Source organism: Podarcis vaucheri, assembly GCF_965113315.1.
Source record: "Podarcis vaucheri genome assembly, chromosome: 14".
In the NCBI taxonomy this organism is placed as follows: Eukaryota; Metazoa; Chordata; class Lepidosauria; order Squamata; family Lacertidae; genus Podarcis; species Podarcis vaucheri.
The window spans coordinates 44504226-44531205 of record NC_138752.1 but is presented as its reverse complement, the minus strand read 5'-3'; the positions used below and the strand labels follow the sequence as shown (position 1 = coordinate 44531205).

General features: G+C 42.8%; 2 protein-coding genes across 2 annotated transcripts in view; one reads left to right on the top strand and one right to left on the bottom strand.

The window, feature by feature from the left end:
• LOC309519135 (parvalbumin, thymic-like) overlaps nt 1-26980 on the bottom strand; it is a 117731-nt gene that overhangs the window by 74799 nt on the left and 15952 nt on the right. The gene's annotated exons all lie outside the window — the stretch shown is intronic.
• Nucleotides 7116-26980, top strand: part of LMTK2 (lemur tyrosine kinase 2) — a 45582-nt gene continuing 25717 nt past the window's right edge. Inside the window, exons 1-4 of the mRNA XM_082199613.1 lie at nt 7116-7505; nt 21248-21372; nt 24084-24228; nt 25788-25861. Of these exons, the coding sequence (XP_082055739.1) occupies nt 7364-7505; nt 21248-21372; nt 24084-24228; nt 25788-25861 (486 nt within the window). The 5' untranslated portion in view covers nt 7116-7363. The remainder of the gene's footprint in view (nt 7506-21247; nt 21373-24083; nt 24229-25787; nt 25862-26980) is intronic.

Sequence of the window (26980 nt, the reverse complement as noted above, 5' to 3'; positions counted from 1 at the left end):
ATCTTGTTTTTCAACTAGAGTTCTCAAAGCAGCTAACAACATTTATAAAATGTAACAGATATGTCAGTTTGCACTAGAGCTGTACTCAAAAAACCCAAACAACTGCAGTGGACGCTTGGGTTGTGAACGTGATCCGTGCGGGAGGCACGTTTGCAACCCGCAGCATTCGCAACCCACAGCACCATGTCTGCACACGTGTGTGTCGTGATTTGGTGCTCCTGCGCATGTGCAAAGTGCAATTTAGTGCTTCTGAGCATGCACGAGCACCAAAACCCAGAAGTAACCCGTTCCGGTACTTTCAGGTTTTGGCGCATCCGTATCCCAAAAACGTGCAACCTGAAGTGTCTGTAACCCGAGGTATGACTGTATATTGAGAAGTATATTGAGAAGCAATTAGCTAGTAAGTCTGATCTTTATTAAAGGAACTGTTGCAACAGAGTCCCCACTCACCACACGCAGGAGGAAGAACCCTGAACAATGGTGCGCAAGCCCTTATATAGACTTCTGAAATTGCCCACCCTGTAACCCAAGACAACCCCCCCCCAAAAAAAACCATCCTACATACATCACAGAAGAAGGCGGTCTACAGCAGAAATTCTGTCTGCCAGGATACCTGATAATGGTCACTGATTGCACTACCTGGGCAGTCTTGCCATTCTTTTGTGATGGTTGATACTTTAGTTCCTGAATCCAGGTCACAGGCTCACTCTAATCTGAATAAGGTCCATTATGTGACAGTTGACTAAGGATCCTAAACTGTGCTTTTATATTTAATTTTCACTTTCTTCTGTGCACATTGTAATGTTCTCTATGCTATGGCCATTGGCTGAGGCGAATAAAGTTTCTATTCTATTCTATTCTATTCTATTCTATTCTATTCTATTCTATTCTATTCTATTCTATTCATACACAAACACACCCTTATTAAGACAGAATTTGCAAGCAAAAAAACAATGGCAAGGATTTCACCATTTGCCTCCCTTACTGCAGAGGAATATTTGATGTCATCGGGAGAGTCAAAATGGATTCAGGATTGTTCTCCCATACTATTTCGGACACATGGTTCATATATTTAGATATGTGTGCATTTATGAATATTTATTCTCATTTATTTGAGACCTTAAAAGTCTTGGTTTGGTTTATGGGGGACTACTGCTCCACTGCTCTTGTACAAAAGGGATTTGTGATTATTGTAAAGTGGAATTACGAAATTCCACACTGAAAGAGACAGCTCTGATTATCGTTTTTTATCAGCATGGCGTTTCCTTGGCTCTCCACATCAAACGCTGTTTGAATATTTAAAAAACACAGTCACAGTAGTTACCATGCATTCTGCTACCAAAGGGTTTATAACCTTTTCTTGGGTTCAGCTCCTGTCAGTTGCAATCCCTGATGTTCCTCATACACCTTGCAAAGTACCCAAACAAAGGGTTGTCACCAACTCATTTCTACTCAGCGTAGACCTGCTGAAATGAATGTGTCTAAGTTAGCTCTGCCTATCAATTTTAGTGGACTTACTCTGGGAGGACTAGCATTGACTACAGCCCATCATTCCTATTTAATCGGATGGGGACCCGAGACAAAAATTAAAAATGAATTAAAGGCTAACCTGTTGTGAGTTTGAATCTGAAACCAGATCTTCCATGAATAGAAGAGTAGGCCATGTATCCTACTTTACAGAAGACAAGCCTGTATTTGAAGGGCCATCTGACGCAAGTGTGGTTTAAAGTTAAAAGAACATCCTGGCAAAAAAAATGAGAGGCACAAATACAAGATGGGGGACACCTGGCTTGAGAGCAGTACATGTGAAAAGGATCTAGGAGTCTTGGTTGACCACAAACTTGACATGAGCCAACAGTGTGACGCGGCAGCTAAAAAAGCCAATGCAATTCTGGGCTGCATCAATAGGAGTATAGCATCTAGATCAAGGGAAGTAATAGTGCCATTGTATTCTGCTCTGGTCAGACCACACCTGGAGTACTGTGTCCAGTTCTGGGCACCACAGTTCAAGAAGGACACTGACAAACTGGAACGTGTCCAGAGGAGGGCAACCAAAATGGTCAAAGGCCTGGAAACGATGCCTTATGAGGAACGGCTAAGGGAGCTGGGCATGTTTAGCCTGGAGAAGAGGAGGTTAAGGGGTGATATGATAGCCATGTTCAAATATATAAAAGGATGTCACATAGAGGAGGGAGAAAGGTTGTTTTCTGCTGCTCCAGAGAAGCAGACACGGAGCAATGGATCCAAACTACAAGAAAGAAGATTCCACCTAAACATTAGGAAGAACTTCCTGACAGTAAGAGCTGTACGACAGTGGAATCTGCTGCCAAGGAGTGTGGTGGAGTCTCCTCTTTTGGAGGTCTTTAAGCAGAGGCTTGACAACCATATGTCAGGAGTGCTCTGATGGTGTTTCCTGCTTGGCAGGGGGTTGGACTCGATGGCCCTTGTGGTCTCTTCCAACTCTATGATTCTATGATTCTATGAACAGTAAGAAGGGAGAAGCAAGGGCCTTGATTTTGCTCACCAATCACCTGGCCACAGCCTTCCCCACAATGGTGAGATGCATTATATTTCTATTATAGTAATTGGGTTGCATTCTGTGTACAGTGGCACCTCGGTTTTCGAACAAAATCCATTCTGGAAGCCCGTTCAGCTTCCGAAATGTTTGGAAACCAAGGCACGGCTTCCCATTGGTTACAAGAGCTTCTTGCACTCAGCGGAAGTCACATCGCACATTTGGGTTCCGAAAAATGTTTGAAAATGGAAGCATTCCGGATTTTCATTGTTTGAGAACTGACACGGACGACAACCGAGGCGCTCGGGAACCGAAGTTCCACTGTACTCTCATTGAAAATAATAGACATAATATAATTCCAGTGGGGTCTACTCTAACAGGCATAGGCAAACTTGGCCCTCCAGATGTTTTTGGGACTACAACTCCCATAATCCCTAGCTAACGGGACCAGTGGTCAGGGATGATGAGAATTGTAGTCCCAAAAAAGTATAAGTGACGAACAGATAACACTTGTTGGTTTTCAAGAGACTCTGTGAAAAAATAAGGAATGTTGTAAAAAAGAGTGTAAGATGGAGAGGTGATATTTAAAGGCAATATTAAGTTTGGAAATGCGTCAATAACATAAATGTAAACGGAAGATTGGCAGAGAAACTGAGGGAAGTCAAAAAATGATGAATGTGTGAAAAAAGGTGATTGGCTGTATAAAATTGTTTGTTCAAAATGAATAAATATTAATATATGAAAAAATGGGATTGTATTCCCAAAACATCTGGAGGGCTGAGTTTGCCTATGCCTGGAGTATAACTTAGTTGAATACAACCCACAATTTCTTAATGTGCATCTATCTATCTTAGCCAGTGCTTTTTTTCTAGAAAAATAGGTGCCGATACTCACCACGAAGTTGTTACAGTAAGCACAGTAAGCACTGATCTTACCAAATGTACATTTTATGCATACTGATGTCTTCTTTTGTCATCTTTCTTTTGGTGATGCATTACTTCCTTTCTGGCAATGCATAACCGGCAATCTCATCTCCCCAGTTCCTATCCAAACTTCTATCCAGTGCAGCCTATCAGTTCTCTTGATCCCTGAGATCCCCAGATGCTTTGAAGATGCCCTTATTTACAGGTTAGTTAACCTTTAGAAGATGCTTCCATGCTCAATTGGCTACATACAGCACCATATCAGAGGTATTTTGACCAAGCTGCGGGAGGCAGTGGAAGACAGGAGTGCCTGGCGTGCTCTGGTCCATGGGGTCACAAAGAGTCGGACACGACTAAACGACTAAACAACAACAATCAGAGGCCTCTGTCTAGATCACATATCCAAGCTAACACATTTGGAGCCTGATAAACATGCTTTCAATACAAAGATAGCTGACATGTTTCTAAATACTGTTGTCAGCATTACTATCCTCCCATTTTATACTGCAATTACATCTCAAGCAGTGAAGCTGGAAGCACAGATGGTGAGTAGGTAACTGCTATACAGGGCATATATTAGGGAATGATTGCTTCAAAAGTTTAAATCAGCATGCCAACAGTGTCAAACTTAATAAATCTCACGGATTCTATAATGCCTGTTCTGCTGCAGGATTTGACTAAAGGGCTCTCCTTTTCACATAACAATGCATACATTTTCTTGGATGAAAAGTTCCTACAATGCAATGCTGCCAGCTCTGAGGGTCTCTGGAAAACCTATGTTTGCCAGGTTGTTATCTAACGTTGATGTAATTAGCTATTTTTGTTACATGATTACACTGAAATTAAGCATCTAATTCTGTTAACCATATTGTGCTTCTTAACAGTGCCCTTTTTTATAAGGAGGATGTTGCTTTAAAGGCCAAACAAATTTTGACTTTTTAAAGGCAGCGAATCCACTTATTGTAGCATATTGGTTTCAAAAGAATTCTGAATCACCTGCACTCTTGCGTAATCTGCAGGTTACGCATCATCAGCCCCCACACCATTTCCTACGGGGGTTATTGCACTAAAAATAGGTGTGGGTGTGGGTTATGGGATGCAGAATTCGTTCCCTGGAAAATAGACATTAAAACTAGCAATGGCTCTGTGTAACGGTTTATTCATACGAGGTCTAATCTGTGCAGTTCCTGAACCACTAAAATTGTCCTACTTTAGCATTATTTGTTTATTTATTTTATTCATGCATTGCACTTATAGTCCACCTTTCCTCCAAGGAGCTTAAGGTGGCATACATGGTTCTCTTCCTCCTCATTTTATCCTCATGGCAAGCCTACAATATATCATGAGAGAGACTGTGACTGGCCCAAGGTCACCCAACACATTTCATGGATGAGCAGGGATTTGAACCCTGGTATCCCAGGTCCTAGTCCAACACTCTAACCACTACACCACACCAGCTCTCCAAATCACTATAACATTTACTACAAATTCATGGAGCGTAAGCTCATCAGTGGCTACTGGGAGGCTATATGCTTCCTCAAAGATTAGCTCCAAATACAAGTTGCTGGGAAACAACAGCAGGAGAGTGCTCTCGTCCTTTAATACCCTGCTTGTGGGCTTCTCGTAGGCATCTGATTGGCCGCTGTGGAAAACAGGAAGCTGGAGCAGGTAGGCTTTTGGGCTGATCCAACGGAGGCCAATGAGAGTTGCAGTCCAAAACCAAGTTGAGGAAGGTTGGTCTAGAGCAAATTGAGTTATATGCAGTTATGCTTACTTAGAAGATTTATCTGACTCGGGAACTAACCCAGGGTGATTTCTCCCTTGAGATTTTGGCAGCAGCCTAAAAGGTTTCTCCTCCCCACATCTTCCGTAGGCATCAACAGAATGCTGATTTTTATAGTTTTAACTGTTTTCTCAGGATGGGGGTTTGTTGTCTTGAGTTACTTGTACGCCGCTTGGAGACAATGCTAATGAAACAGTATAGAAACTGTCAAATAAGATCCTAGTGATTAGCCATTTCCAATTTGTACTTTGGTAGTGCAATGTTTTATATGGGTTAAAGGTGTAGGTAATGCATCCTTTCCTGACCTAGGGGCCTCCAGACATTGTTAGACTGTGATTCCCTTCATCCCTAGCCATTGGCCAATTTGCTAGAGTTGATGGGAGTCGTGATCCAAAGCATCTAGTCCAGTGATGGCCCAACTTGGCCCTCCAGCTGTTTTGGGACTACCATTCCCATCATCCCTGACCACTGTTAGCTAGGGATGATGGGAGTTGTAGTCCCAAAACAGCTGGAGGGCCAAGTTGGGCCATCACTGATCTAGTTCTAATGTTGGGGGAAGCTGATGTAGTGGGGTTTCCCACCTAACTAATGAGAGAACAGGTTGTGAGCACGAAGAGGAAGAACCACGGAAAATCTGGAAGAGGTGTGAACTGGGCCTGTTGGTAATGGCAGGACCTGAGGTAAGTGCACATTAGAAGAGCCATTGGCTCGTCTAGTCCAGTATCCTGTTCTCAAAGTGCCCAAACACATGCCTGCGGGAAACCCTCAGGCACGACCCAAGCCCTCTCCACTCCTGTGGTTTCCAGCAACTGGTATTCAAAAGCACTGCTGCCTCCAGCCATAGAGGCAGAACATCACCATCATGGCTAGCAGCCACAGATAACTTTATAAGCCATAAGGAAGTACTGTACAAAACAATTCCACCTGTGTCAGGTGTGGTTTGAACTAGGGACTCGCTGACTCACAGCTCACACTCTGAACTATTGCATGACATCACCTGTAAAGTCGAGTCTGTTGTACACCACAAACCACTTGCTATGTCAAGGTAATATTAACCACAAAGATACTCAGCAGTGGCCATTCCTAACGAGGAGGTCATGTTGAGTAACTTGCTCTGCTTGTACCAGCATGTTGTTATTGTCACCAGACTGAGGTGCAGAATTGGGTGGAACGAGTTAGAGGATTTACTATGTCATTATCAATCACACCTTCAGTAAATTCAATATTCAGAAAGCCTTTGGTGGAAGAGATCTAAGAAGTGCAGACCAATCCAGATGATATTTAACAATGATGGTTTTACTATGAGCTTATAGGGCTGGAGATTCCTGGAGGGAGAACACAGTCTTGGGGCCAAGACTATCTCCAAATCTGAACCCTTTATTTGGGAAGAGCAATCTGACGCCCTCACAAAGATAAGCAGGTGTGGGTCTCATCAGTGGGGCGTCGAAAGGGGGGGTGTAAATATTTTAAAAATAAAGAAAAATATTGCCGGTCAAAGAATGCGGCTTCTTAAAGGCGGCCGAACTGCAGCACCCTTTTATTTTATTTTTTTAGCATCGCTGTGGCAGCTCCATCTCCTCTCTCAAGACCCACCCCATCCCTGCAGTCGCCACGATTGGCGGAACTGGCTGCCAATCACGGAACTAACGCCCTCGGCATATAACACACGGTGCAGCACACCTTCGCCGATATATATTTTTTAGATAAATGTAAAGGAGAGGCTTCATTGGTCGCTCCGCCTGCCAATTCCGGAACAAGCCCGCCCTTTGACTACTGCGAATCCGATTGGCCGAGCCCATCGAGCCGGCTCGAGTCGACCCCGTCATCGCCACCTCCTCCTCTGGAGCGGACCTGGCGGCGGTTGGCGCAGAGGCGTGCCAATCTCCTCCGGCGCCCCGCCCCGCCCTCTCAGGTAGCCCGGAAGATGGCGGCGGCGAGAGGCGCTGTCGCCGCTGCTGTCGCCGGTGCGGACGGCTGGGCTGCGTGAGGCGAGCGGGAACATTTCCCCCCCTCCTGCTGCTGCTTCCGCTTCTTTATCGCTGTTTCGGCGGGAACCGATGCCGGGGCCGGCCTTGGCGCGAGGGCTGAGGGGAGACGCGGAGGGCGCCGGCAGGCCTGGCGGCGGGCGGCGCTGAGGGCGCGATGCGGGGCAGGCGCCGGCGGCGGTTCCGGGGGGCCAGCGGGCGGCTGGGCCGGCCTCTGCCCCCCTGGCTCGGCCTCTTCTTCTGCTGCTTCCTGTCGGCGTTGCTGGGAGGCGGCGAGGCGGCTCCTCTTCCGCAAGCAGGTGAGAGAGAGACCCGGGAAGCGGGCGAGGGGGTCGGATCCTGTTCAAGGTGCAGACCTATGGAACTCAGTGGCAGGCCAGGAGAGAAGCAGAGGAAGGGAGACAGGCGACCCCTCTGGGTTGGGCCCATGTTTGGGGAAGACCAACTGACGTTACTTAAAGCCTTCAGTTCAGCGGGGGCAACCTTTACGGTTGGGCCCAGACGCCCCCCATATTTAAAGTAGGCCAATTGCTGTCCGTGGGGCTTGAGCTGCTAAAGGCAAGAAGGAACATAGGAAAGGTAAGGGGGTGGGGAGACAGGGAGGCAGCCTCTGGGCTGCCCCCCAACCTCACTCAGTTTTAGGGTAGACCCACTGACATCAGTGAGGATTCAGCTGTTAAGCTGCTGCCCCACTGAAAACAATGGGGCTAAGCCAGCCTTTAAGTCCGACTGAATCTGGCTCCAGTTCTCTCTGTGTTAAAACTGATACATCATAAGATGAAACCCAGGTGATTGTGGATGTGATAGGGTGGGGTGCCTGATGGCACTTTAAATGCTAATTGTTAGTAGCAGATTTTTCTTTCCTTTATGGTGGCCTGGAGGCCTTGTAGCTGTGTGTGTGTTTTATATATTTATCCTCTTTCTCCTGCCATTAAGGAGCTCAGGGCGGCCGACATGGTGGTCTTCTCTTTCCTCTTCAATTTTATCTTAACAAGAACCTTTTGAGATAGGCTAGGCTGGTCCAAGGTTACCTGACACAGTTAGGCAGTTTTAAACTCTGGAGCTGATGGCCCTATTGGGAAGGGGTGTGTGTCCCTCTTTAGATGGTATTGCAATTACTTCAGTCATTTCAGGATAAGGTAGCCCACCCGTCTTGCGTTGGGGGGCCCTGCTCACTTCTGCCCCCAATCTTGCCTTGGTAGCACTGGCAGTGACTGTTGTGACTGAATGGAAACTTGTGTCTTCTCAGGCCTAGTCTAACACTTATAATGGCACTGTGTATGTCATTATTTATTAATGTTTATACCTCATGATATTGTACCGTATAACATTATTATTATACCTCAGTATCATCGTTTATACATAGATGATTTGCATAAGTCCCTGCTTCGCAATAGAGAAACAGAGGGGGAGAGAAGAATGTTGGAAATGCTGTGTCTCTGTCTCTGTACACACTTCCGTATCTCTCACAATTGCAATTGCACACAGTCATAAAGAAAAAATGAGGTAAAAGGAAGGCTATGTTGTCAGCTGTTACTGTTAAGAATGACCACAGTTCTTATTTCATATGCAAACTTAGATCTTGTGTAGAAGTTTCACAGACCTAATATGCCTCTTGCATTTATTGGTTGTATGGCCTCATTTACATTTTCTCTTGTACCTTTGTGTTTGGTATATAAATAACAGACAACCATGCCTCTGGAGTGAAAGTTCATGAAAACTGCTGCAATAAATCTTTTACAGATGCAATAAGGCTCTTTGCCTATCCTGTATGTAAAAGATTCCCATATATGTGACCGACAGTATTCTTAGATGACCAGGATCGATTTCCTTTTTCATATACATAAGGATTTCTCTTTTGTTGGGCAAAATTTCCTTAGACACATTATGTATACAGTCAGAATGAGCATAATAGCGTAGTTGAAGGTGAGCTATAATGGCTCAGACCAAGGGTCCTTTTAATCCTTCAAATAAAGCCCACAAGGTGGGCATAAAGACACAATCCCTCCCTCACTGTTTGTTCCCTGCAACTGTCATTTAGTGCCAAAGCCATTTTAAAGCCATCCTCCGGAGCAGCCACTGGCCATTGTCACATCTCATGGATATATCTTCTTCAGTGAAATTACACATTGTAAAGGAGTAATTTCCAGAGGTGTTTCAAATGCCAGTCTCTCCAAAGGGAAGAACTGCTTTACAGATAAGTAAGGCAGTTAGGATCTGTTTTGCCCTTTTGACAGAGTAATCTTCTGTCATGTCTGTATCTGTATATCTTGGATATTATAATTGGTCTGAAACACAGTTGAAATTAAATATACATTTCTGCCAGTATGTATGGCTTTCCCCTACAGTTTTCCCCAAGCTACTGGATCTTTTTTGTTGTTGCTTCCAGCAAAAGTCATTCCACGCTTACATCGAGGTTATTGGAATGAAGTTTATGGAGAAAGAATGCAACACAGGCATGAAACATTTTATTGGTGTAAAAAATGTGACCACAGGTCAACAGCAGCTATTCACTCTGCTAGACAGGAGGGTTATCTGTCAGTTTGAGATTAGCAGCACCCAGATGTGTTTCAGGGGTTTGTGTATAGGCAAGAGAGAAGGGAAGCATGAAGCACGGTGGCAGGGCGGTAGCTTTCACTTGGAGCTTCTTGTGTCCACAAGGAAACAGGAAGTGCAGTTACCTTGAAACTGACAAAGCTGAGCTGCTACTTGTTTGTTGCCTGAGAAATGTATTTCAGTTTTAAAGTATAATTTCCTTCTAACAAATTTCCCCTTAACTCTGTGGAGACTAGTCTTTTAGGGGAAATTGGGCACTGCCCCACCAACCCCAGTTTACTGTCAGCCAGCCCCTACCTGCCTGCCTTCTTACTTACACAGAGGGGCCTTTACTGAAAACGTCATCCTCATTAGTTTCAGTGTTCCCTTGTAGAACTCAGAAAAGAGGTGGGGGGCAAAAGTAGCATTAGTTGGCTCTGCCTGTCACGGGTTTTAGTCCCACCTACTATTCAGGCTCCCTGCCTTCACTCCTACTGGCCCCAATGACACCAACCACCACTGCCTACGATAAAGCTACAATTCTATGCAGACATAATTGGGAAGTGGGAGTAAGCCTTATTTAACACAGTGGGCCTTGCTTCCACGTATACATGCATTGAACTGAGCTGCTGGTTTACAGATGCTAACTGTGTCACACTTGAGTAATTTAAGCTGTAAGAATTGGGACGCGGGTGGCGCTGTGGGCTAAAGCCTCAACGCCTAGGGCTTGCCGATCGAAAGGTCGGCGGTTCGAATCCCCGCGGCGGGGTGCGCTCCCGCTGCTCGGTCCCAGCGCCTGCCCACCTAGCAGTTCGAAAGCACCCCCGGGTGCAAGTAGATAAATAGGTACCGCTTACCAGCGGGAAGGTAAACGGCGTTCCGTGTGCGGCTCTGGCTCGCCAGAGCAGCGTTGTCACGCTGGCCACGTGACCCGGAAGTGTCCCCGGACAGCGCTGGCCCCCGGCCAATAGATGTGAGATGGGCGCACAAACCCCAGAGTCTGTCAAGACTGGCCCGTTCGGGCAGGGGTACCTTTACCTTTACCTTTAAGAATTGCCTCTCTCCTGGTTTGGTGCTATGGTGATCAGATGCGAGGGAGAACAATGCCCCAGACCCTTTAATAGATATTTAATTGAGGGATTTTCAGCAGGTATAGTTTCTCTTACTTCTGTTTGGCAGTTTCCTCAGCTGGTTTAGCTTGTTGTATGTGAAGTTGTACCTCTTGAACTTCCCTCTGGTATGCCACTATTACAGGCAGAGAAGCCTTGTTCTCCTTTTTATCTGGTCCGCTAGAAATAGTGCCTGCAGTCACTGAAGTGAACTACATTCTCAATTCCAAATGCTAGGGAAAGTCCATTCTGCTACCAGGTGGTCAAAGGGCACTTTCACATGACACAGAAAATCACCTTTGAGCCTTCTGTGTGTGCATATATATTCTGTAATGTGGAATAGAAATAAGAAGAGCTGTGTTAAAACCAAATGGTGGTGGGGAGGGTGTCTGCACTGTAGGAAGTACTTTTTTAAAATTTGTGTTGGGCATGGGACTCCCCCATGTTTTATTAAGGGGCAGTGATCCTGAGAATGTTCCTAGGAGGTTGTGGTTATGGAGAGCACAGGTGGTAGAATTGCTGTGAAGAACTGTGGAAATACAAGGAAGGAATAGGTGAAGTAGCAGTACTGCAACTAAGCTTGCGCAGAATGCTTTACCGAAAAAGCACAGCAAACATCTGAATTAGGAGGCAGAGCCTTCAGATCAAATGTAAGGCTTCTAGGCAGGTTTGAATACCATCATGGAAGTGCTAAGAGTGAAAAAAGTTGTACTGTATATAGTCAGACCTTTGCCCACCTAGCTCTATATTGTTCATTGGTTGGTGTGGATCTCCAGGGGTTCACATAGGAGTCTTTACCTGTCCTACCTTGAGGTGTCGGGAATCTAACCTGGAACTCATAGAATCATAGAATTGTAGTGTTGGAAGGGACCCTGAGGATCATCCCTGCAAGGCAGGAATATGCAGCTGTCCCATACGGGAATCGAACCTGTAACCTTGGAATTATCAGAACATGCTCTAACCAACAGCTTCACATGCAAAGCATGTGCTCTACCACTGAAGTATATCCCTTCTCTGATACGATTACATAGATGAAGAATCAATGGAATAGCTGTGCACAGGCTTCTTTTACAGTGGAAGTAGCTAACCTGGTGCTCTCCCAGTGTTGTTGGGCCCCAGCTCCCATCAAGCCCCAGCCAGAATGGTCAACAATACCTGGAGAACACTACTGTGGCAGATAAAGGTAAAGGTACGGGCCAGTCGTGTCTGACTCTAGGGTTGTGCGCCCATCTCACTTAAGAGGCCGGGGGCCAGCGCTGTCCAGAGACACTTCCGGGTCATGTGGCCAGCGTGACGAAGCTGCTCTGGCGAGCCAGCACCAGCACCAGCGCAGCACACGGAAACGGAAACAGATACTGCCTTACAAAATGGGAATGTGGTGTGGCTGGACACAAAGTAATGTAAACTTCAGCTGGTAGGATGCTGTGTTTTGTAAGAAAGGGAATATATGTCCAGAAGCAGTAATCATCATTTCTTTCTCAGCTGAACTTACTTATGCACTCAGAGTTGCACTGTTGTCTAAGGAACAGCATCATGTGTGCTGATCATGTGTTCATGGTCTCTCAAACATCACATTTATGTCATGCTAAAATAAAAGTTATCCCTAATCTCTGTGTTACAGGCCTTGATGATTTGGATGGCTTCTTCCCAGATTTTAGTCATACATAACTGCTGTAACCTGCTGAGTTTGAGAGGCATGCAGTGTTCTTTCCATACTGTGACTTTAATTTTGGGCCTGGCACACATTGTACGTTGCAGAGTCCTTTCCTGCTTACTGTTAGTATAATCTTTTGTTCCTCTGCTGCTGCAGTTCTTTTGCATATCTTCTCTGCCACTTCTATTGGACTGCATCCTTTAAGCATAGTATTTTTCTCCTGTGTACATATACCTCATGCTACAGCATAGACTTAATGGCTCAGAATTGTCTCTCATGTTTTCTTTTTGAATACTTCTGCCAATTTGAATTATATTTCCCCATTCCAACAATAAGCTTTAAAACCAAAAGCATGAAGACATTAAAGTATTCTATTTATAATATGAAATATGAAAACCTTGTTAAAATGACTTGGTTGTGGCTGTTAAAAGCCAGACCAAGCAGGGGTCGGGAGCCTCCGGCCCTCTTACGTCCTGCTGGACAACACCTGTCATCAAACCTAACCAATGACCATGCTGGATGGTGCTGCTAGGAGTTGTGGTCCCAGCATCTGGAGGGCTGCTGGATTCCCTAACCCTGTCTTGCAGTGTTGCTGGAAAATATTCACACTTGAATTAGAAAGGAACTTCCACATTTGTTACATAGCTACTGAGGGTCCCACATGTTCAGTCATGACATACAGGTGTTGATTAATTAGGAGAGCACCCTTAGTTCATCTTAAAGGTAGTGGTGTCTGTCTATAGTTCATGTACAGCTTTAAAATTAGGTGTATCCACAGCTCAAGTTTTTCTGTGACTGTCATTGAGCAAGTAATATTGGTAACATTGCAGCCCAGTTCTAAGAAACCACGATTTCCTTCAACTTAGGCAAGCCTATGTGAGCCTTGGACCAACGCACTTGCACCTCCTTGTCTTTTGTGTGCTGCTTTTGAACTAGTCACCATTTTCTGAGATGTCAAAACCCTGGGTAACAGTGACTTAAACTATGCTTAGTGAAACAAGTCAGAATCAGTCCTTAGTTTCAGATCCTGGCTTAGTCTCACACTGTGGTGAAAAGTTTACAGTGTACACAATCTACCATTTCCTGCATTTGGACATCCTGGGGAATTGTGGTAAATTCGAAGTGAGGAGATATGAGTCTCCTTCCATAGTACATGAAATAAGGGAAGGGGGAGCATATGAGCAGAAGAAATGTTTCTGCTGCTTCTGAACTGAGTCTGTATAGCTGCTGGGGTAAATATTAGAGCTATCTGGTGGTTGGGGCATTAATTGCTCCCCACTCAGTAAACAACCAAAATATTTTATTATACCTACGGGACCGCCTCTCCTGGTACGCCCCACGGAGGACCTTATGGTCCGCAAATAATAATATCTTGGAGGTCCCGAGCCTCAAGTAGATTAGACTGGCCTCGACCAGAGCAAGGCCTTTTCGGCTGTGGCCCCGACTTGGTGGAATGCTCTGCCACAAGAGACCAGGGCCCTGCAGGATCTTTCCGTAGGGCCTGCAAGACCGAGCTGTTCCACCAGGCCTTTGGTCGGGGTCTAGTCTGACTCCCCCTCTCTCCTTATAAGAACTTGTATGAAAGTGCCCCCCAACTTTTCTCACAGGTTCATATAAGATCAGTACAAATAGTTAGGCCAATGAGCATTTAAGGTTCCCAACCCTAATCTGTGGGTTGCCATCACTTTGATTCTGATTTGATTTTAGGATGTATTTTAATTGATTGCCTGATTTTATGTTAATATGTTATATATTTGATGTTTGCTGCTCTGAGCCCGGTCTTGGCCAGGGAGGGTGGGGTATAAATAAAATTATTTATTATTATTGTTGTTGTTGTTGTTATACATCCATGTTTATTGAAAGCTGACACTTGGGTATGTGTAGCACTAACATAATCACTTAATTTTCCTTTTGCTGAAAGTGTTCACATACAAAGTATAATTTTGAAAATCCCCAACATTCTGTCATCTATGCAGGTCTTTTTAGTTTACAAAGGATTTGACATTTCGCTCAGCAGCATAGGTGAAAATGGATTTGATGCCCCTTCTCCAACAATAAATTTATTTTCCGTTGCACAAAGTCAAGTGTGCACAATATACTGCTACAGTGAAGTTGCTTTATTTCTGCTTCTGTCAAGAACTGCTGTGCATTGCTTGGTGATTATTGCAATGTTAAGAGAACCATATGTATTTATAAACAAGGGTGGCAATGTGCTAGGGAGTCATGGTTGGCTATAATTTCCCAGTATGTTTCCGTGTACACATCTCTCCAGATGTTCTGCTTTACCAAACAGCCATGCTGAAAACTTATTGTGGAAATTGAAGTTACCTTTAATTTTCTAGGCAGTAATATTCCCACTTCTGTATTTAAAGAGTTCATTTTGTTCTTTCTGAACAGTGTGAAGGTATTTTTATCTATAGGTGTAAGAGGTGCATTGTTACCTTGCTGTTAATGCAGAATACTTCTTTGGTTTACCAGCTCTGCATCAACCTGATAATGCAGGGAAACCAAACTCTGAGCATGTTCTATAAATTGGGAATAGGGTAGCATGAGAGTCATGTTTCAATAAATGTAGTTTTGTGGATGCTTAAAAAAGAAATTAACTGCAAGCCTGGGTGATAGGGCATGTTACAAATCAAATTAACACCTTAATGGGGGTGTCTGGCTTGGCAAATTGCTTTTCTATTCTCTGCCAAGCAGTCTGTTCAGCAAGGCAAGCAGTTCTGGCAGAGGCTAGCAGCTCCCCAAATCCTTGTGACCATTTTCAAGGGCTTTTAAGTTGGTCTAGTGTTCACTGCCAACCTAGCAGTTCGAAAGCACCCCCGGGTGCAAGTAGATAAATAGGTACCGCTTACCAGCGGGAAGGTAAACGGCGTTCCGTGTGCTGCGCTGGCTCGCCAGATGCAGCTTGTCACGCTGGCCACGTGACCCGGAAGTGTCTCCGGACAGCGCTGGCCCCCGGCCTATAGATGTGAGATGGGCACACAAACCCCAGAGTCTGTCAAGACTGGCCCGTTCGGGCAGGGGTACCTTTACCTTTACCTTTTTAGTGTTCATTGTCGTCAAGGCTGGGTATACTCTGTGCCACAAAACTAGGAGCAAGTTATATACCATTTTGCATAAATATTTTAAGTTAGTATCTGGGTTAGTATCTGGATTTGTATAGAATTTAAAGGGGGAAAGTCAAGATGAGAGAGGGATATATGGGTTGTTTTGTAGGACCTGTGGGAGGTGCAGGCCATTCCTTTTGCCTGGTAACTTACATTTTTGCAAGTTACAGTAGTGAAGGCTTGCCTGCTATGTTACAGCTCTGCATTTCTCTAGCTTTATAGCTCTGCATTTTTCTAGCTATGTCGCAAGTCAGATTTCTGCTTCTTACCTGTATTGCTCCCTGCCCCATTCTGTCCTTGATTGTTCTGTTGCTGAAATATTTTTAAAGGTTCAGTGGGGGTGGGATTGACCTGCTTCTTCTGATCCTCATGTTCTGTTAACAGGAACTGGGAAAACAGAAGTGAAAATGAGCTTCAACTCTCTGTGGCTTTCATAGCTGCTGTTGTGGCTGATGTGGTTAAAGATTTTAAAATACCTTTTTTTTCGTGTATAAGACTAGGGTTTTTCCCTAAAAAATAATGTCAAAAATTGGGGGGCATCTTATACTCTGGGCCATTTCTCCCCATTTTCTTAAATTTGAGTCCCCCCAAATAAGGAGTGTCTAATACACGGGGGGCGTCCTATAGACAGAAAATTATGGTACTTTTGTTATCTAAATTCTTAACTACCCCTGAAGATATTACAGTGTTTATATTAGCTGTGTATATAATAATGAAGTGACTTGGTTGTCTCCAAAGCACGGCACTATTTCAAGTGAAAGTTCCTGCATGTGCTGTTTTGAATTTGCTTCTTTATAGACATTGCCAGCTGGATAGTCATTTGGAAGCTGAAGTTAGTGCCGATGCAGAAGCTCTTGAGCTCAAGTTCAGATACTACACTGTTGTATGTTAATCATTGCTTGATGTGACAAAATAAGAATTAATGCCTGCTTTTGGAGGCTGCAGCACCGTTCAGGTGGGAATGAATTTAGAAACCTGAGTCCTGCTCAGATGATGGAGGATAAACTGGACATGACAGATTGGAACCATAATTTTCTTGTTGTGTGTTTGAACACTCAACCCATGGTTGGGGTTCTAAATTATGTGTAACAGAAGCAGTGGCCTGGTGCGATAGCTACATTTAGCCAGAGAGTTGGCCTAATTGCCAAAGCATATTGAATTAGTCTGTGCTTTGCATTAGCTTCACAGCAGGTTTCTGACAAGGTTGTTTTAGACCCAGCTGTGTGATGTAATTGGCTTACTAAATCCAGTAAAATGGTTGACTCAGGCTGCAATCATAAATGCATTTATGATGGCGTAAACCTCAGTGAGCATGTGGCTTACTTCCGACTAAACATTCATAGGATTGCTCTGTCACATTGAGCTGGCAACCTCTGTGTACCTGGACTGTGCTACACTCTTCTATGTTGTCTGGTATAATACTCTATTAGTGCATGTAACTCCTCATTATAGAACCATTTTCTAATGAATTTATATTAGTAAGCAAATTAGTAGATTTGGTTGTAATCTACACTTGCAAGTAAATCCAGAAATGTCAGTAGCCCACATTCAGTTTTTATTCCTGCTTGCCTATGTATAGAAATATTTGACTACTGTGACATGATGATGGCGTGTGAGAGAAAACATGCACAGTTTAGCAAAGATCCTGGTGCCTCTTCACTTCCTTTTCTGTTGACAAGTGCCTGTTGACAAGCCTCTTGTGTTAAAATACAGATCCTGGGTTCTATCCAACATCTACTCTAAGTGGCACTAATTGAAATAAATGCGCATTATTACTAATTTGGATGTAGTAATTTCAGTGGTTCTACTGAGAGTAAATGTTAGCTGGATACAGGTACAACTTAAATTAAAACTTCATATTCATGTCTGCCCTCATTAACTCAAAATTATCCTGAAGTCTATCTTACTGACTTAAGAAAATTATAATGCCTTGCTTATTTTGGAACTGTTGCCTTTAATTATCTTCCCTTTTTCTATTTTTAATTATAACTATTGAATGTGTTCCAGTCATTGCCAATGATGGGGAAGAAATACATCACAGATTTTCAATAGAAATACGTAGACCTAAATTTAATGTCTAGTGAAGAAGACGCTGAGACCAGGGGGTAATGGTGGGATGCCCATGGTACTCTGTGTTACCTAGTCAAAATAAAAAAATTCCTTCCAGTAGCACCTTAAAGACCAACTAAGTTAGTTCTTGGTATGAGCTTTCGTGTGCATGCACACTTCTTCAGATACACACGTGTGTATCTGAAGGTGCTACTGGAAGGAATTTTTTTATTTTGACTATGGCAGACCAACACGGCTACCTATCTGTAACTGTGTTACCTAGGTTCCTCATGTTTTCCAGAAATATTTATTGGCATTTGAGCAGTTAGATATTAAACATCAAAGGGAGAGATCCAGTGGTGTCTGCCCTGCTTTGCACACCCAAAATCTTTTGTGGGGGATTGGAGAAGGGATGTGAAGAGAATGAGGAAGACTCATGCAAGCGGATGCTTATTCACATGAGGCTGATGCCACCCAAGAGTTGTAGGAAGCTGTGTTGGTTCATTAGTATAGTAGCCTTACTGAAAGCAACAAAAAGCCATTCTAAAAACCCTTCAAAGCCCAGGAAATCAAGACGTTCTTTTGTCCTAAAGAACATCAGGGGAACTGGTAGTGAATAGCTGAGGGACCACCACCGAGAAGGTCCTAACCCAGGTAGCCACCCATCACCTCTCAAAAGGGGCAGTTACTCGGTTGGACCTTTGATCTTAGTAACTGGGCAGGTTTACACAAGAGTTGACAGTTCTTGAAATATCCTGTTCCCAGACAGCTTGGGGACTGTGAAGCTCAAAACTAGTCAACTGTGAAACTCATTAAGTAATTTTGATATTACTTTACTAATTGAGTTATAGAGCTATATTGCTTATAGAAGTTGTGCCTTTTAGCTGATAGGTGTTGCAGTTTAGCTTCTCATCAGAGCAACCCTGATGTAATGTACAACGATATTTGAGAGAATATTTGACCATGGTCAAAGAGGTAACTGATACTGCTGAGCCACCTCACTTTGTTGACAAGCCTGTTTGTTAGGTTAAACCTACTTCTTGTGTGTTTTAGGTGAATCAAGCAGTTGGAGTTCAGACTGTAAAAACAAATTAGCATGTACTCAGCTCTATTTGCAGTAGATGATGTTATTTTTGAAGATACTGGGACATACTTGCTAGGGTTGCAACTTTGTTCATGGACTGGTGAGAGAATCTAGTCTGTTCATCCCTGCAGTTATCTTTCTTACTCCACGAGAGCTTTCCACATCCTTCCACATCTTCCAGCACTGAATAGGCTTTCCTGTATGGAAAGATAGCGTGCATCTTCAGAGTCTCTTAGGGTTTGTGTGTGCATGCAAATATTTTGGTAACTGCTCTACTTTTTGTCCTGAGTAGATTTGCTTTATTGCTTAATACACAGTGGACCCTCTGAATATGAACTTAATTCGTTCCGGGGGTCCTTACATACCCCGAAAAGTCCACAACATGAGGCGCCATTTCTGTGCACGCGCGTGGTGCGCAGAGCGCTTCTGCACATGTACGTGCTGCGAAACCCGGAACTATACTCTTCCGGGTTTGCCACATTTGCAACCCAAAAGTTACATTACCTGAAAGTAATGGTACTCCAGGGTCCACTAGATGACAGTTGAACAACTTTTGCTATAGGACGTACCAAAGTGTGTTGAAAGAGTGCTTTGAAATATTTGAAAATATGAGATATCCTGTTGCTGAATACACTAAGACAGGAATGAAGGACTCCCATCATTCCTGGCTATTCACCACACTACCTACAGCTGATGGTATTTGGGGTCTAACAACTTCTAGGGGTTCACAAGTTCCTTATCCCTGCATTGTGGAATGTATCACAAGTTCTTCAACAATACTTTCAGGAGCTTGGTTTTTTATGCACATCTCTTTAAGAGTCATCTATAAATATTGGCATTTTTCTGTGTGGTGTCAAAATTCTCTTGGCCTTTGTGGACACCTGCCTCTGTTTTCTTAGTACCTTCTCTGTTAGCGTCTTACATAAGCCGGTTTAGACATGTTCATGCACATGTTGCTTTAATGCCTGTCTGTTCTTCAGGGTGGCTTTCTAGTAAAATATGATACATACTTGTGTAAGCATGTTTCCGTGTAGTTTCTGCAGGCAAGGATGCCTTCAAGTGAAATGAGGTTTAAAGATAGATGTACTCTTTGATCTTTTAGGGTTGGCTGGTTGCTTTAGAATGGCAACCCTGTCATCTCACTTCCCATATTTTACAAAATCTCGGGGGCTTTGTCTTTGAAAAATGCTGATTGTAAGTTAATGTGACTCTTCTCATAGCTGAACTGATCTTGTGTTAAAACAATGTTCTGTTCTAGTTGTCTCTCCCCCTTCCACTAAAAGCTGCAGAAATATGTGCCAACTTCCTCAAAAAACTAGTTGCTCAGACTTTGCTGCAACTTGAAATTTAGAGGAGTTGCGTTAGGAGAAATGCAAGTAAAGGCAGAAATACTTTATTCCAGAGTGTCTTTCATCAAAAAATATTTCTGATATATGTATACCATTCCATGAAGAAAGTTATTCCTACATGGGAACCAATACTTGCTATTGGTTCCCATGTCAAATGTGATAAAACAAGTTCAGACTCATTTTATAATTTGAAATGAAGACTTGGTGGTTGCCTTTCCATCTTGTTGAAGTATCTTAACTAAGTATTAGTTAATTAAGTGTTAGTGCCTTGGCTTTTAGATTGTGAAACTGAGAGCAGGGACCGTCTTGTTACTGAGATTTGTCACCCACTGTGGGACCCTTTCTTGGCTGAAGAGCAATGATAATCTTTTACCTTCGTATGTACATTCTGAACTTTATTTGATACAGGAGGTCTTCAAGCTTTAATTGCACTACCTTCATCAATTAATCAATAAGAGCTTTAATAGCAGGTTAGCTTCCTCCACAAGAGGAAAAGATGTGAGTGATTGTGTTTAACGTGTATTTATACCCAGCAAATAAGGAATTCAGCATATTTGATGTCTATATTCAATGACAACTCGTATGGCTGTGGATTGTATGTGCATGTTATCTCTTATGTAATGCTATCTTAATACATGGCAGACTTGTTTTGCCAATACAGGGCCTTGTATGCTTTTCTATTTAATTTTGACTTGTTGACAACTGGGTAACCCTATATGATAGCTGAAGGTGAAACGTGTTAAAATACACTGCCAGTATTGCAGAACCAGCACATTCCAATGAAATCAGCATAGTTTACTTGAGACTATCAAAGTGCCATGGGGAAGTATTTGGCTTTTATTTTATTTTTTAAGTTCAAGCTTTCTAAATGATAGATGTTTCAACAGTGTTTAAAATCCTGAGAATGCATGATAGTTTTGCGAAAAGGTAAAGGCAAAGAGAGAGAGAATACCTATTTTTGGAGCCCCTAAGTCTAGAAATATCCATAAAATCAATATCCATAAAACCAGAAAAATATAACTCGTGCATCACAAATGTTATCGGCCTTACTGCAGAAGTATATAACTGTCCTGAAATTTCTCTCTTCTATAGTTAACATGTTTGTGTTCCAATATATGACACCATGCTTATTTCAACCCTTGGTTTTCTAGGGGAAGCAGCAGTGACTGAAGTTCCCTTCTCCTTGGTGATTATTTCTGCCTGCAGCCTTTTAGGCTTGGTACTTCTGCTTGTGAACTGTGTATCCTGTTGTAAAGATCAAGAGATAAACTTCAAGGTGAGTACAGGAGATAATTATTTGTATCCCTTTAGTACTGGAATCTGATAACACAGACATATATAATTGTACTGTGTAATGCCAAACATTACTGTGGTCAGTCAAAATCAGTGGAGTTTGAGGTGTCACAAGTAGCTCTCAAGTCTGCTTAATGACCTACTGTTGCTGTGCAGTCCTGAGTAACTTATTCTGTTTGATGACTTGCCTTCTTGCACTTAACATATTTTCAGAGCACTTAAGTATGAACATGCAGGGGGTGGGCTTTTCTGCCTGCTTTGGAGCAATCAAGTAAATGGGGAAACTTTTTAAAGGCAAGGGTCTTGCCAGCCCGTGCTGAGCCAAACTGACAGTAACAAACGGCCACAGAAGCCACACATAAATGTGTAGTTCTCCAAATGTCTAAGTACAGTGGGACCTCTAGTTATGAACTTAATTCGTTCTGGAGGTCCGTTCTTAACCTGGAACTGTTCTTAGCTAGAGGCGTTCCTTCGCTAATGGGGCCTCTTGCTGCCACTGCGCCGCCGGCACACAATTTCCATTCTCATCCTGGGGCAAAGTTCTCAACTTCCAGGTTAGAGGAGTTTGTGACCTGAAGCGTTTGTAACTTGAGGTACTACTGTAACTTGTTCTTTCTTTATAAGCTGGGAAATGTTATTGTTGTTTTTTTTTAAATAAGCAACAACGCGCAAGAGTCATGGGGATTCAATTAAGAAAATAGTCTCTATAATATCTGTGAGGCTATTTGTGACCTCTTCATGCAATGGCTATTTCAGATAAGTATTTAGTGAGGTTAGAGTCATAGCTGGAGGATGGGAACTTGAAGGTATGAATTGTTTTGGGGTTTTGGAATGTAAAGAATGAGACAAACAGGATATTGTTCTACAGAGCTACCTAGCTAAACAGAGCTTGGATGCTGAGCTTGAAAGAATCTCTTTATTAGTGGGTTGGTTTTTTTTTACCTTGGATGTTAAACTATCCCTGTGGTATTCTCCTTCGCTTCCAGCTACACTAAAGTAGCTAAACTGCAGTGAAAGCTGACACTTCCTGTGTAGGAGGAAATCTATACTAGAGAATCTGTAATAGACTCACAGAAATACAAAAGAAATACTCTGATCTGTAAGTTTTTTCTCTTAGGAGGGATACAGGTGGGAAGCGTAGCAGAAAATTCACATGGATTTTCTAGGAAAGACCTGAGCAGGATCCAAAACGTAAAAAACACACATCCCAGTGTGACTCATTCTGGACTTCTGTTTTTGTTATCTGTCTACCCACAGTATATAGCCGTCTTATAAAATACACAGCAGTATATGTACACACAAACAGAAAACAGTGCAAAATCATTAAAATGCCTGGCTGGTCGGAAGTTTAAAGAGCTGTGTATGCTTGTCAGCATAAAAAGACCTTCAAGAGACACCTGAAAGTCAAAAGCAAGAATGTCAAAAAGATATTGAGCGATTGAGAAACAATAGCAGAGTTGCTTCTGTTAAGAATACTGCTTAAAAGTATATCTTTGGATCCTGGTTCCGTTTTCAGATCTTAGTTTTATAAATGCACATGGATTTGTCATTTGTTCCCAGTTTTCCATGTGTCTGCTTCCATGGAGGAATGAAGCTTGCTTATGGCTCAGCTCAAAGTGTTCACCAAAGCTTTTAAAATATATTTTCCAAGTTGTATTACTTTTTCAGTTAACAATTTTTATTTATTTATTTATTTAAATAGTGTGCATTATATTGGCACAAAATGCAGCAATAAACAGCAATTCAATAAAACAAGATCTCATAATTCACTCATGGGCTGCTTTACATGGCTGAAAGATGGTCAAAAATAGGTTCCTTGGAGTATAGACCAGCAGTTTCTCTTTCTAGACCAAGACCAATTGCAAAGTATTAGGAAAACAATGTTGCTCTAGTTATTTCTTGCTTTGCCCTTACAATTTCACAGCAAGGTCATAGGTTGTGTGAGCTTCTTCTGCAGTTATAGTGTTACGTCCATGCAACTAACAGATCTTAACTTATGATTCAAAGAATTTTTGGCTGTTATCCCATGTACAGCTTAATGTGTAAACATGCCCTTCGTTTTGATAAACTTCAGTATAAATATATTTTTATGCTATGCTGAGCTGTACTTTACATCTTTGTGACCTGATTACAACTTGATTTCTTTTTCTCAAAACTGCTTTAATGTTTCTCAGCTTCTTCACCTTTTTAATTATAATATGTAAAAGCCATGACCTGTGAAACATCCATGGGTGTTAATTGGGGTTGCCATATTTCAAAAAGTAAATTTGTTGAGCTTTTTTTTAGGAAGACCCCAAAATTGTTGAGCTTTTGGGGGGAACCCTCCCCCTAAAATGTGATTATAAGCTTTTGGAGCTGTTTCCACTGCTTTTCCCATCATTTTGCCATGCATCCGGGTATTCCCTGACAATTCGGCAAAAAAACAAACCCGACGCCAATACACCCAAAACCCAGGACATGTCAGGAATTTTCCCGACGTATGGCAAGCCTAGTGTTAATGATCCTTTTCACAGCAATGAGGGCTGTCACTTTGCTGCTGAAAATGTTGGGGCAGGTAACTTAAGTGTGATAACTCAAGTATTGTTTCAACCAATATTATGGGTCACATCAGGCACATGGAATAAATACTGTGCTGGTTTAAGTTTCTGAATCAGGCAATTTCACCTTGTTCTTCTGACCTCATTACTTCTGTAGGAATTTGAAGATAATTTTGATGATGAAATAGACTTTACACCACCTGCGGAAGACACCCCATCTGTCCAGTCCCCAGCCGAAGTGTTCACCCTTACAGTTCCCACTGTTTCTTTACCAGCTCCATCACAGTTCCAGCTTCCTACAGGTAAGGCATTTCCCCATGCCATCCCTTCCACCCCAGGACTAGTTTCTGATCCTTGGTCAATGGCCAGTATTGATTCTCTGTCTTGTGACTGAAGCTTTGTTGTAGTATTGATAGCAGAGCCAAAGCAAAATGTACATATTTCAAGGGGGGGGGTGCTTCTATCCTCTGACAGCTTGTGAGCTAGCCACATGAGGCTGAGAGTGTGACTTAGAATCATAGAATCATAGAATCATAGAGATGGAAGAGACCACAAGGGCCATCGAGTCCAACACCCTGCCAAGCAGGGGCTATGGAAAGACTTCCACAGCTCACAGTTCAGTCTCTTAACTATAATGCTCTATACATGATAGAGTGTAAGGATTCTGTTTCTCCTGACATAACTGGGGTTTTTTTTTAATAGCATGGTATTGCCTATTATGTATTTTCCTGTTTTCCATGCCTTCTTTAGATGCCCCTCCCCTCTGCCTTTTCCCCTTTTATCAGTCACCCACAGAATGCTATTCTGGTAGGATGATCTTTCGTAATCTTACTTCTAAAAATATATTAAATGGGAACAGTGAAGACTTGATAAAAATAGCTTTCATTTAGCTACCATTTGGGAAATCTGAACATAAAAAATCTAAACTTTCTGAACGAGTATTTTACTTGGATGGTGTTGTGAGCGACTTTCACTCAACACTGGGAGTAAGAAACAAGCAATAAGATTTTTTGCAGAGGCTTTGGGTAGGATTTGTATGCAGTTTATTTTTATTTTTCTTGGCTTAAAGCAGGAATGAGGAACCTCTGGCCTGCTTACCACTCTCAGCTTTCCAGGGGATCTAATTTGGCCTCCGCAAACCATGCCCACCTGCCCATCAGCTGACATCACTGGTGACATCAGTTGATGGACTGCAGGGCAGGGTTTAATCTTTTTAGGCCATGCTACCCTGTTCTCAATTATTAGCATTAATGTAAATGTATGACTTGACAGAGCTATGGGGAATTTTTTTAAACTGCCTGGGACTTTGTGGTATGGTCTTGTGCACATTTGAGAATAACTTATTGAACACCATCAGATTTTTTAATAGGTAAACAGGCGTGGAGCTGGACTGTAATCCCCATGGTGTTGAATTAAGGTGAAACCAGCTTTTTTTGAGAACGTGTGGGCATGGCCTGAGATTGGTTTCTCCTACATTGGGAATTTGGTTCTCCATCTCCTTTTGAGTGGGACATCCTGTAAAACACGGGGTGGGTGGGTGTGTCAAATATATGTACATGTACATAGCTATCAACATAAGTAGTCTTTGTAAATCTACACTATGTGGCCCTAACCATAGAAAGGGAATGGGGAGCAGGGAGGCGATCCGCAAGAACTTTGGCCACAACGAGTGTATGCTCTCTCCACGTGCAAAGCGCAAAGAGGAAATTTGAAAACACCTGGGGTTTTAAATACGTTTTCATATTACTGTAGCAAACTACTGTATTATGCATTATTTTTTGGGTGGGGGGAGCACAAAAGTAGTCAATCAAAAACAAGATTGTGGCCACTTGTTGATGTATTGTCTTATTTTGTGTAACAGAAGGGTTGAAATCCCAAGTCATCCGTCAAAATCTCAACTATATCCAAGAAATTGGAAATGGCTGGTTTGGAAAGGTAAGAAGTCTGTATTGATTGTTGTATTTCTCCAGTTAATTTTCTGATTCTATGATGAACAGCTCTTGAATAAATTGTGGCGTGTGAGCTTGCCAGTGTGTCGGTAAGCAGCTTTAGGGGAGAACTTTCACTGTTGTTATTTGAATTTCAAAATTCAGGTTTTGATGGAACCTGGTGCAACATTATTTCTCAAAACTCTTAACATGAAAGAATGTGTTTGCAGCAGTAATTAGCATATTATTACTCCTTCCCTTCAGCTCTTCACAATGTTTTGAGTGCTTAAGCTGCAGAATCTTACAGTTCAAACTATAGGATGTCTACAGTCCTTGTATACTGAGAAAGCATCCCACCAAAAGGCAATACAGTTTACAAGAAGTGGGAGAGAGATTACCTTTTCCCACCCCTTTTCTGGTTTTGGGAGAGTTCATGGGGTAGCCCTGAGATACACTACTATCCTGAATCTGACTTCTCTTTTCTCAAAGTCCAGTGTTTCATTCTGGAAACTTGACATTTTGCTGCCAGCTCAAAGAGTGTAAAGTTTGCCAACTTCTGTAGCAGGACAGATTAGATAACAAATTAAAGATGTTGGAGAACAATTAAAGGTGCACAACACCCATTCATGGTGGGACCCTTATGAGGCATAAGAAGCCCTTTTCTTCTCCCCCTGCCCCAGTGTTGTGTATGAGCAACCCATGTACCAGACGGGTACAGAAAACTGGAAGTCTGTGTGCAGCTGTCTCCACTCTGCTTAGTCAGTGAAATGATAGTGATCTGGGACATCTAAGGAAATCTTTCCATAAGTGTCCACTCTGGTGACCATGCTCTGCATGCATGAAACCCCAGGTTCAGCTCTTGTGGTCTCCTGTTAAAGGAGCTATTGAAAAAAAGAGTCGAGGCCTTAGAGACCCTGGAGAGAGCTGCTGCAAGTCAGAGTAGGTCACCCCAGGCATGATGGAGGCAGTGGTTTGACTTGAGACCTTACAGTGAAGGGTGGGAAAATAATAACAACAACAATGGTATAAGCAAGTTCCTGGCCTCCTCCGTCTTCTTCACATGCCTTGTAGTGACTTTTATTTTACTTGTGCACACAATGGCTTCCTCCGTGTTTTCAAATACCTG